Below are 13,032 nucleotides of genomic sequence, written 5' to 3' on the forward strand. Positions count from 1 at the left end.
TTATTATTATTATTATTATTATTATTATTAATATTATTTGGGAGATTTTAGCTGAGCGTTATAAACAGAAGTGTTTGCATCCAGTTTAAACAAGCTGGACCCAAGTTTAATTCAGACTTTTCAAGATTTCCTTTGATGGTTTTCCCTTTTAAAGTTAAAAAAAAAAAAAAAAGAACTTTGCAAATCAAAGCAACCATTTCTATAACGTATTGTTGTCTAGTTTTAATTGGGGCTGATCACTTTAAAAAAAAAAATCATTCTTGCTTTAGGAGTTGGAGATGTCCTTTAGTTAATGACAAGCCATGTCCACATGATTTTTTGCTCTATATACTGTATTTTTACCCCCAGCTCAGAAGAAAATGACCTTTAAAAAAAAAAAAATATATATATATATATATATATATAAATATATATATATATATATATATAATGTACTGTGCAAAAGGTTTAAGCCAGTTCTTCATATTTTATTTAATATAACAAAATGCGTAGTACTGTAGGTGTTATGGTTGTGATTGGTGCAAAAAAAGAAAAACTTTACCTACTTCAATTAAGCTTAATTTTGCTGTTATATACACTTATTCAAAGGACATAGAAAAAAAAAACAAAAAAAAAAACAGGATTTTAGCACTAAGCATGTTTCGGACATGACATTAAGTCTTGTATCCAAATCCTAATATTTAATCCTAACAGATGTTCGTAACCATCCTCCTAGGAACCTCTGTATATGCATTAAAAAAAAACAAACAACTTGTTTATTCCCTTCATCACTTACTCCATATCAAAGCTAATCCACAACCCTGTCGAGGCACAACCCGACCATGCACGGGTCATGTCCGTTTAGAGCGGGTCCTCCATTTTGTGGCTGCATGTGCGCGGTGTGTGGCTCCAGATGGCCGCTGTCGCTCTCTCTCTCTCTCTCTCTCACTCTCTCTCTCTCTCTTTCTTTTGTCACAGGAGGGCTGTAAGTAGAGGCTCAGGGCTCTAATTTCTACAATTTGAAAGAGGGATGAGGACAGGAAGAGAGTCATTACGACTCGAAAAAAAGGAAAAAAGAGTGTGTGGAAGGCAAGTCACATCCGCCATGAGGAAAGGAAATGAAAGGGTCAGAGAGAGAGAGAGAGAGATTGAAGAAAGCAAAAGGCACCCAGCAGATGTTTCTCATCATCACCGAAATGTCACAAATGGATGTGTATGTGTGTGCGAATGTCTGTGGGGCGTACTGAGTATTCACAATCTGCGTACAGTTGCAGGTGCATCACTACTCTTTCATTTCGCCCCCTCCTGTGTTTAATGAATATGCATGAAGAGACGATGCACCCGCCGCCGTCCGCGTGTTGTAAGTCGCGGTTTGCGCTTGCTGTCTGTGTGTATAAACATCACACCTATCCTTGCTGATTATTTCTCCCCCCCTGTATGATCTTAGATTCGTATTTATTATCTGAAAATCGTCATGTCCTACTGTAGCGACGTCGAGCTTTTAGTATGCGGCGCAGGTTACATGACTTAATTGGATTTCCTGTAAGTTAAAATAACATTGAGATCACATTAAGTGACTGAATAACATTTCAAACAAAGCCTAGTTCCGGTCCACTGATTTGATTAGTTAAGCCACGTTAAAAAAATACTTATGTTTATGCAATATTATCCATGTTAAGTATAATATAAATGGTTTATTCCAGTCTCGGGGTCTGTATGCATGGAGTTTGCATGTTCTCCTCATGCTTGAGGGGTTTTCTCCGGGTTCTCTACAGTGGTCACCGATGGTTTCCAATAGACTTTAGGCTTTACTTTAGGTAACACAGTGGCTTAGTGGCTAGCCTTGTCACCTTGCACCTCCAGGGTCCGGGTTTAATTCCTGCTTCGGGGTCTGTATCCATGAAGTTTGCATGTTCTCCTTGTGCTTTGTGGGTTTCCTCCGGGTTAGGTCAGGTTAGGTTAATTGGCGTTCCCATATTTGTTCGTAGTGTGCGAATGAACGTTTGAATGTTAAAAAATAGAATGGTCACCATTGGCCTCCACAGTCCCAGATGTTCCTAGATGGATGGATGGATGAATAGATGGATAGATGGATGGATGGATAGATGGATGGATGGATGGATGGATGAAAAGATGGATAGATGAATGGATAGATGGATGGATGGATAGGTGGATGGATGGATGAATAGATGGATAGATGGATAGATGGATGAATGGATAGGTGGATGGGTGGATGGGTGGATGCTAGCTTAATGCAGTGTTTTTGTTTTATGAATCATTATATTAGTTTAATAGACTTTAGGCTTTTATGTATTCTTGTTCTAGGTGACACAGTGGCTTAGTGGTTAGCCTTGTCACCTTGCGTCCGGGTTTAATTTCAGCCTCGGGGTCTGTGTGCATGCTCTCCCCATGCTTGATGGGTTTCCTCCAGGTTTCCTTCCACAGTCCAAAGACATGCAGATCAGGCTAATTGCTGTTCACAAATTGCCCATAGTGTGTGAATGAGTGTGTATGTATGGATGGATTGGCACAACATCCAGGGTGTACCCCACTTTGTGACTTAAATTTCCTGAAATGACGCTGTATAGTATATTCGACGGGTGAGATTCCTGTTCTTTGCTACAGTAGGTTGATGGGTTTAGCATTCTGCCAGTCTTGGAGTCTCAATTTTTATAGCCGTGTTTTCCTTTTTTTTTTTTATTGTAGCCCTACTAGCCTTGTGTTTTTTGTACACTCTCATCTGTGCTACTTTTGCATTCAGGTATTACAAAGATGATATTTTCCACTTCACTTTAATATTTATTGAAATCCCTCGTAATGCATTCACTCCACTTTGTTAATCCATTACAAATAGTCTGTTTGCTAGTGATTGAAACGGTAGGTATGTAAAGATGAATGCCGCTGTAATCGGATTTAACAAGCTCTTCCTCGGTGCTTGTTCAGTCGATGGGATTTTTTTTTTCCGACTGACATTTCGACAGTGTAAAGCCAGATAAAAACTAAAGCTGCTCCCAAATATTAGAAGTAGATTATGACTTTTATGTGTGAGTGTGTGTGAGTGTGTACAGCTATGTAAGATACGAGTATGAGTCTTTGTTTATTAGCTAGCTCCTTTCAGGGAAGCGCGCGTTTAAATTTCACTCCACGGCCCGCAGGCTCAAGATGTTCTATCAGCTGTTCTTTAGCAGCCTAATTTGTTCTCTTGTCCTATGCGGCCCCTTTTGCTCGACAGCGGAATATATCAACCCCCCCGAACCTGGCTTCTGTGTGCGAAATTCCTTTTAAATGTTTTTTTTTTTCCTACTTTCGTTAACGTGTATAATGTAGCTCTATAAGCTAGCACAGCAGTCAAGCAGTATAAAACATGCATTAAAGTTCAGGGGTGATGGAGGTATCATGCAGTGCTGTAGCTTACATCTCTCATGTGTGATAATTACTGCTGAATCTGGATGATACGGGAGCCTGAAGGTGTGAGAGAAATGATTTTGTTTGATTCTTTCCTTGTTTCATGGGGCTGCTCAGTGAGTTAAGTGTAAATGTTGCATTAATATTTATGCGAGGAAAGTTATGCTTATTCTAGGAATTCAGAGAAATTTTTCATAAGGTGGTAAAGGGGTGGCAAAAATTTTTGCCTACAAGGAGGTGTTTACTCATTTACTCACTCATTGTCTATAGCGCTTTATCCTGAATAAAAAGGCAAGGGGGCCTAGAGTCTATCCCAGGGGACTTGGGGTACAAGGCGGGGTCACACACAACAAACAATCTGGGACGGGAATAAGACTAATCTGCATGTCTTTGGATTGTGGGAGGAAACCAGAGTACCCGGAGGAAACCCACCAACCGGGAATCGAACCCGGAACCTAGAGTTTCAAGGCAACAGAGCTAACCACTACACCACTGTGCCACCTATTTTACTTTCTAATCTAAAATTTTGAATTGTATATTTGTTAATGAAATCAAATTTATACTGTATAAACAGAAAATAAAAATTATACCATGAGGTCCAACAAAGGATCATCTGTCTCCATCTCTCTCTCGATCACCCCCTGCTTTGGTCCCTCAATCTGTTTCAGCCTGCACCCTCATCTTCATCTCTAACAATTTCAATCAATTTCTACCTCTTTCTTTCATTTCCTCCTTTTTTTTTTTTTTCTCTGCGTCCTCATCTGTCTCCCTTGGCCCCTTCTGTCTACTTACTACGTACTCCTTCCATGCCTGAGTTCTGCCCAGACTTCAGCCGGCGATATTTTAAACAAGTGGTTCTCAACCCTGGTCCTGGAGGACTTCCTACCATGTACATTTTAGTGTTTTTCCCTGATCTATTACAACCACTTCAATTCAGAAAGGACTGTTCATCAGCTCATTAGTAAAATCAGATGTGCTGGGAACTGGGAAAACATTCAAATATGCGGGACAAGGGTACACAACTGTCGTAAATGATATTTTTTATTTGGCTCTTTTCATTCCTTTTGAATTCTCGATTCCTGTGTCGGGTCTGTGTGAGTGAAGTTTGCATGTTCTCCACGTGCTTGATGGGTTTCCTCCAGGTACCACAGCCCAAAGACATAAAGATTAGGTTAATTGGCATTCCCAAATTGCTCTATGTGTGTGCCATGTAATGGATTGGCACTCTGTCCAACGTGTACACTGTACCACATCTTGTGCCCTAAGGTTCCAGGGACAGGCTCCATGCCTTCCATGACCCTGTTTACCGGATAAGTGGTGTAGATGATGAATGAATGATCTACAGCGGTCAAGATAGTAAAGGGTCTCATGGTAAATACTGTAGGTGAGCGCTGTTCCCTAAAGAGAGTGTCACCAAACGCACACCAGATAAAAATATGTCTTGAGCAAGGTGTCAGTAGCTAAAGAGTGCAGGACACCTGCGTTCTGAAAGCAATCGAGCAATCAAGTTTATTTCTCATTTTAAATAGCCTATGCATAATGAGGATTGGGGGCGATAGTAGAGGGGCAACCCATATAGTATAAGGGCAATTGCCCTCCTTGCCCATGTGTACAGTACTGCATACCCACAACTGTTATGTTTCTCAGCTCATTCCCATTTTTTGACTTGGTTTTCCTGGAAAGTATTATTTAAAATGCTTTCTTAACCACCACTTTTAAACCCAAGGACTTGCCTTTTAGGTTGGAAAAAAAAATCGGAAAATTAGTTTGTTGTTGATTGTTTTGCTTTCCTTTGCTTCTGGTCGTCAAATTAACACCATGTAATGAACCTTATTACTTAGCAGCTAATCGAACTTAATATACCACATCCTGTTATTTTCTTTGTTTTTTTTTTAGTTATTATTATTTTTATGGAGCCACAAGATACTTATTCAAGGTCATGTAATTGTAATGTGTTACACTGGATGCGGACTATTTAATAAAGCTTTTAATTAGCTGTTTTGAGTCGTCAGATTAATGCGGTAATGGCAATGTTTTGGTTCGTTTAGTTCACTCGCCTGTAAAGAAAACATGCTGAGAGTTTTATATGATAAGCTGAGGAATGATACTAATCAATCAGCCAATTAGTCAATCAACCAATTGATCAATCGATTATCCAAAGGCATGAGTCTTTAAGATGTTTTTGACATGATGCACATATGATTCGATAATAAACAGAATTATGTTCTTTTTCCAGATCCAGGACGGCTTACGGCATCCCTGACTCCACCTCTATCTATGTTTTCACTCCTTCTTGCACACACTCTTTTATACACAGTATATGCTACATAGTGGATTATAATGGCGTTTTTTCCATTAAGACAAGTGAAACGTCAAAGAAATAAAGGATTAGGACCTTAACTTCCAGCACTAGCCAATTCGAATGCTTTTTTTCTTTTCCTTCTCGCTCGAACAAGCCCCACCCCCTTTTGGTCTTCCCTTCTTCTCTCTCTCTCTCTCTCTCTCTCTCTCTCTCTCTCTCTTTGTCACTGGAGGTTGTTTTATGCTAACTCTTGTGTCTTCTTACTAACCAAACAGCTTCAAGTACTTGCAGTTTGATTTTTTTTTCTTTTTTTTTTTGTGTTGATGTTTTCCTTACCTTTTGTGTCCATTTGAAATGACTAACATTGTCTCATTCACGGAATGTCGGACCATCTGTTGTTTTCTCTACTTAACTTGCCTACTTACATACTAACCTCTTTATGAAATTGTCATTCTTTTAATTGACAAACCAATCAATGAAGACATTATATATTTTAATATATAATATTTGAATGATAGTTTGTATCATTCCCTTTTTTAAAAAAAAAAAAAGAAAATCAAATATTTATTTAATAAATAAACAAATATATTTATTAAACATTCGATGGCCTACAACCAACTATTTTTAAAATAATTTTTCGGCCGAGAAAAATCTTTAGTGGAGAGAAAAAGTCTCCTCTAAAGAGACAAAAAAACAAAACAAAATGACCTTTATTGAATTCACGGTTTGTCACTACTTTATATTTTTTTTTTCTTCCCCCTCCCCTATTTTCTCCTAAAGCACTCAGGCATTGGACACGCTATGGTAAACAAACTGCATTATATGGTAGATATCATTCTAATTGTCTTCTACTTTGGTTTGCTCTGGATTTCCGTTTCCTCTTTCTATTCTGTTTGCTTTTACTGACTACACAAACTCCCATCGGTATCAAGGTAGCCGAAAAAGTTAAATCTCCACATTTTATTTCTTTCTTTCACCTTAATTATAATAGCTGTGTTCTGCTTTTCACCCATTTCTTTTGTGTTTTTCTGCATGTCATCTGCTACCCTAAACTTGCAAGGTCCAAATATGTGCTTAAATATAAATATCTGCAAAATGAATAGTATTCTAATTCAGTCAAAGGCTCTTTATTTTGTTCTCTCAACAACAACAGTTATACTACTTTAAAAAATTGCTCATGTACGATGACTCTGATGGCTTGCAGTAAGACAACCAACCAACCAACCAACTAACCAAATAATCAACCAACCAACCAACCAACCAACTAACCAAATAATCAACCAACCAACCAACCAACCAACTAACCAAATAATCAACCAACCAACTAACCAAATAATCAACCAACCAAATAATCAACCAACCAATCAATTAACCAACCAACCAAATAATCAACCAACCAACCAATCAATTAACCAACCAACCAACCAACCAACCAAATAATTAGGCAACCAATCAATTAACCAACCAATCAACCAACCAACCAAATAATCAAGCAACCAATCAATTAACCAACCAATCAAATAATCAACCAACCAATCAATTAACCAACCAACCAACCAACCAATTAACCAATCAACCAACCAACCAAATAATCAACCAACAATTGTGTAGAAGTTAATTTTTGTAATTTAAAAAAGTTGGCTTTGATAGATTTTATGTTGATCTCGTGACACTTTTCGATAACCTACAATGCCACTTGATTACCGGCTGATTAGTTATTTAGTCCTGTACCTTAAGCTAATGCCGCATAGTAGTGGACGATACCATACTTTTGCCTCGTTACTGTACTAAGATTTTTATTTTTTTATGTAATTTACTCAAGTAGATTCATCCATATTCGACTTTTACTTTACTGCATCGTACAGCACATATTGAAGTACATGCACATGAGTAACTTGCAAACAAGAAGCTAAAATAGATTTGCAGAAGGATGCTGATGCTGAATCAATAGACCTGAGCCATCCATGGCCTTTTTCAAAAGAATTCCTTGAGACAATAGATTATATAAATATATAGGTTCACATCGATTAATAGGTTAGATTAGTTGCTGATCGTCAGCTTTAATTGTCTGCACTGGATATTGCTATGAAACCCTAGTTAACCTTTTGTTCAAAAACCAACACCCGCAATTATTGATATCAAAAATCTTTCGGCTGTGAACAGTTTAATTTGGACTAGCCTTGTCACAATAATTCAACTACAATTGTCCAACTATAAACGTGTCCAACAGTTAGAATGTTCCCTATTGACGGTTTCTTATTTAGTATAGTAGAAAAAATACGGATAAGAGAACCGGATGTACAGTAGACTGTACAGCTGTGTTCCAGGCTTATAACAGAGCAGTACAGAACAACTTTTGTTGCCTACCCTGCCTGCCTTCTAACTGTTTGACACCAGACCAAGTAAAATACAATAAATAAAATAAATAAATAAATATAATAATTCTCCATCAACAGGGTAATAAATTATGTCCTCGCAAATGAGAACATATGGTTGACTTTAAAAATAGGTCAGATAAATGAAAAATAACACAGTAGTTAAATAGTATGGCTTGGTTTAATTAGTTTTGATTGCTTTTCTTAAAACAAATTTCTTATTACGAATGTGAGGTGGAATCAGAAAGTTTCAAGATTAGCTCTGTTTATAAGAAAATCCTTTTTTTTTTTATTACGTATTACTTATACTTTATTATTATCTGACGAGAAGACTTCTTCTTGTCGTCTTCCAGTGATGTTCTTCCGCTCTTAAAGCACGTGACACTGGAAATACCTTAAACGACTCGTTAAACTCGTAAACGAATCATGTCAAATCCCATTATTTTATGCAGAATTTCATGTGTGGTTTTTGTTCTAACTTGCTATCCATGATAAATTAGCAGACATGGTAACACACATGGTAAGAATAGCCCTAGTTGCACAGCTCACAATGTAGACGCAATGATGTCTTTTGGCACGCTGACTTACTGTATGAAGGTCGGTGCTCCCTGTGACTGTGCGTGCAGCCTTGTCCTTCCATCTGTTGGTGTGTTACAAAACTAGTTTTGAAAGGTTTTGATACCACATCATATTTAGTTATAAATATCTAATAGTTATTTTAAGCTTCATTACAAAAATGCAAATTTAAAACTTTATTCATAATAAATGATCTTTCATAGTCCAGCTGAAGCCCACACTTTGGGAAACACTTTTTGTGTTGTTTTAAATTGTCAATTAGATTTAATCAATTTACTAGGATATCCCAATCTTTAGCTCAAATATGACCAAATATACAGTAGTCACATTATATTCTGCATCCATAAATGTTGGTTTCTTACTGCCTGACATCAGATTCATGGCATGACCTTGCATAATACAGTATCACTAACCCTAACACAAAACGCCCTACCTGGCCTTATTATCTCTGCATGCACTAAGAATTCCTTAAATGTCTTTCGACAGTCAGGTACATAACCTTAAGTTTTGAATGTATATGTAAATGTATATACATACCGTATCTGTATCTGTATATACATACAGACGTTTCTTTTATGCGCATGTACAGTACAGTATATACATTGAGTGTATACGGTATATCTAGGTACATGACAAGAACTGCTGAATAACGACGAATAACGACTTCATCTGAATTTTGCTAAAGAAAGAAAAAATCTGAAAAAAAGAAGTTAAAGGGAAAGTACTTTTCTTTTACAGTTGAGTGTATTCATTTGCACACAGCATGAGGTTTCAGCAATAGGACTATTGAAAAAACACATGAATTGTGCAAAAGAAACCTGTTTAGGGCGTCTATTAGAAATGCATTCAGAAGCTATTGTTGTGTTTTAAGAGATATTTAGGAAGTGGCTCGAATAGTATACTTGGTGTTCACTGCGATAACAAAAGTCTTTCCCTTTTTCTTCTATTTTTCTTTAAATTAGACTTAGCGTTCAGAATTCATTTTAATTGGTTTTATCGTTACAATCAATTTTTTTCAGTTTTTCCCATTGTTGTGTTTTGTGTAGCATGGATTCTTAGATTTTCATTCTACCTTTACCCATCTCTATCCCGGGAGGGTGTCTTTGTTGCCCAAGCCGAGGATGTTTCGGCTTGCACGAGTGTTTGGATTCGAGTCCTTTGGGTTCATTTGGGTTCATTTCTGTCACCTTGCCTTATGATTAACCCATATAACCAACTAAACATCTGTGAAGCTTTCTGTTCTTTTCCTGGTGCAATGGTGTGTTTTGTAGTTTTATTTTCGACACCCTTCTTCCATTGCTACTGAGTGGTTTTAGTTCCTGTTGTTGTGAAGCACTTTTTGGTTTATTTTTAGTTTCTTAAAAAACCCTTGTAACTGCATGGCTTTTTCCTCAACATAAAAGCATTTTTTACATTTTATTTTGGATCGATTGCTTTCTTTCATTAATAACCTTAACAAAAACCTCTCAACCTTGAGATTTCTGACGAACCCGATCTGATTCTCAAATCAAATCGTACAGGATTTCTCCAATTGACTACTCCAGTTGTGTTTCTTCTAATTTTTACTAAATTTACTAAAACCTAAATCTGTTACTAATACAACTGTTTGAACCAGACCTCTGTTATAACTGTACTAACAACCATTTTTGTGTCTGACTTTCCCTTACTTACTAAAGTACTAACCGAATTCCCTCATCCCTCAACCCAATATTTCGACACTTGTACTGTACATATTTCTCCCATTTAAAGTCCCTCTTGGCCTTTATCTTCTTCACCTCCTTTTTTATTCAAAGCCCCTAGTTTTATTTACATGGCTAGTTCAGTTTTACTTTGGAATGATGTTGGATTCATGCTTGACTCAGCTGTGGAGGACCATCTGTCTTTCCAAAGTCGGGAGCGAAATTGCGGGTTGTCATCGAGCTGCCAGCCACCTGTGCAAAGATTCATGGTTAAAATGGCCACGCCACCAATGTATGCCAATTTATACCAATGTGCGCCAAGATACTTGAATGTACACTGGAATGCGTAGATCTACACTGCTGTATATTGATGAACACCAATGTACATTGTGAATATCGCTAATATTGACGAATGTACCCTGATGTATTCTATAAGACATATATATATAATATATACAGTATACTTACAGTATGTAGACATGTGTAGGCCAATGTTCACACAACAGTAAATCCCAGTACATCAATATATGCCTATGTTTACATTGATATACACAGTCATACACCACTGTATATTGATATATAACATTGTTTATTGACATACAGCAGTGTACACCATTGTAACGCCAATCTGTATTAATGTACAGCACGCTGGTGTACACCAATGTACAGGTACAATAATAATTTATACATTCACCAAAAGTGCATTTTCTTTTCCTGATTAAGTGTAAACAGCTTTTTGTCCAACATAGAGGTGGTTGAGGTAAGTAGAATCAATGCAGTGTGGATTTAAGTTGATTTTGTTCAGTTTGTGCTACATTGGTGAAAGTGATTGTGCCTGTCATTATAGGATTCACATCTTAGTCAACACTAGGCAGATAGTACCGTTCTATTTATGTTGGTACAGTACCCATAAGAAATTTTTCCATGGTAGACTATATTACATACAATAATATACCATGGCAATACTGTGGTAACACTGACGTTACCATGGTTGGCACTATAGTACCATTGTAGGTCCTGTGAAACATCAGTGGGAACTATGTTTATATTATGGCATCTACAAAATGGTGAGTAGGTACATGCTTTGGCACATACCAAATGGTACCAAAGTGCGTATTATATATGTTAGTACATACAACTGATATGGTATAGTACAAGTTCTGTTTTAGACACCTGCTGAACTTTGGTAGCCAGTCTGGTACCTAATAAGTACTGTGGTATTCAGCCAAGTAGTGCGTATTAATCTTTAATTGTAAGTTACTGTACCATGACATATAAAATGGCACTGCATAGGTTACTATATAAATAATATATAATAATGGCACATAAAAATTTATATATATTTTTGACAGCATCCTGGTACATGTTTCATAGTACCATACTATGGTTTATTGTAGACTTATATACCATACTATAATACATGGACCATTGTAGCAGAGTACTGTTTTTACCATGTACTATGCATTATTGTGTGGAACATGTACTATGTCAGAAAATAAGTACCATAGTACTGTCAAGTACTATACATTATGGTACACACAGGTACAGTGTTATATGCATAATGGGTGGGATTAGATTTTAAAAATGGCTTGTCATGTAGGCATGGCAGGGGGTCTTATTGGCATGGGAGCCTTCCATGCCTGTACCATTATAGGGGAAACACATACCTACACATACCTTTAGATCATTTGGTACCTATACCATGGTAAAATGTCCTATGGCTAGCTTTGTATAATACAAGGATTTTAAAGACACAGTGCTCGAACTTAAATGTACTCATTCCCTCTCACTCACTCCAAGCTGTACATAACATTCAAGAGCTGTCGGGTTGGTGCTGGAGGTATTTCTAGGATTAATTAGCATGCATGGATGACAGTCTTTTGGGTGTACGTGTGCACGTGTATATAAACTGTCATTGAAACCTGAATGAACAAGATGTTAGGTAACTTTTGAAGGATATCTTTGGTTTGGCCTCTCAAAGCAAATACTTCTTTTGGATATGCGTGGGTGGCCAGAATTTCTTTAGCATACAAATGAAAAAGGCACCTGAGGCAAGTTATGCTGTGTCTGACTTCGTTGAGCTTTACAGCTCTTAAACCTGGCTGGAGAGAGATAAGGAGAGTATGGACAAGGTTTGGGAATATTTTAAGTTTTACGGGGAGAAAGGGGTGGATAAAATTTTCTAAAGGTGCTTTCACATATTCAGCATTTTTGTCCGTTTCAATCAAACCCTGGTGTGTTTTTCTCTTTGGTTGAGTTCTTTAGAAAAGTAAGAACACAGTAGGGTAATTACACTTGCACTGCGGACCAGGAAAAAAAAAAGAAATAATTACAAAAAAAACGACAGACCAAGACCCAACTCTACTGAACCCATCTGCTGGATGGGAACCAAATGCTGCATGTATTTTGCGTTATGGAAGGTTTCTTGTAGATTCAATTTATATATGGCCTAATAAACAAAAAGAGCACTGTGGCCTCACACCCCCAGGGTCAGGGTTCGAGTCCCACCTTAGGTTTGTGTATGGGCTTGGTGGGTTTCCTACCCCAGTTCAAAGGCATGCAAATTAGATAAACAACGTGTGTCTGTGTGTGCCGTGCAATGGATTGGCACCCGGTCCAGATTGTACCCCGCCTCATGCCATAAGTCTCCTGGGATAGGCTCCAGGCTCCCCTGCAACCCTGTATACAGGATAAGCGGTATAGACAATGAACGAAT

General features: G+C 37.5%; 1 protein-coding gene across 2 annotated transcripts in view; it reads left to right on the forward strand.

Moving 5' to 3' along the window:
• nrxn2b (neurexin 2b) overlaps positions 1–13,032 on the forward strand; it is a 703,577-nt gene that overhangs the window by 326,261 nt on the left and 364,284 nt on the right. For both annotated transcript variants that reach the window (XM_053479498.1, XM_053479499.1), the window contains one exon: positions 6,467–6,490. In XM_053479498.1, the coding sequence (XP_053335473.1) occupies positions 6,467–6,490 (24 nt within the window). The remainder of the gene's footprint in view (positions 1–6,466; positions 6,491–13,032) is intronic.

Source organism: Clarias gariepinus, chromosome 20 (genome assembly GCF_024256425.1).
Source record: "Clarias gariepinus isolate MV-2021 ecotype Netherlands chromosome 20, CGAR_prim_01v2, whole genome shotgun sequence".
In the NCBI taxonomy this organism is placed as follows: domain Eukaryota; kingdom Metazoa; phylum Chordata; class Actinopteri; order Siluriformes; family Clariidae; genus Clarias; species Clarias gariepinus.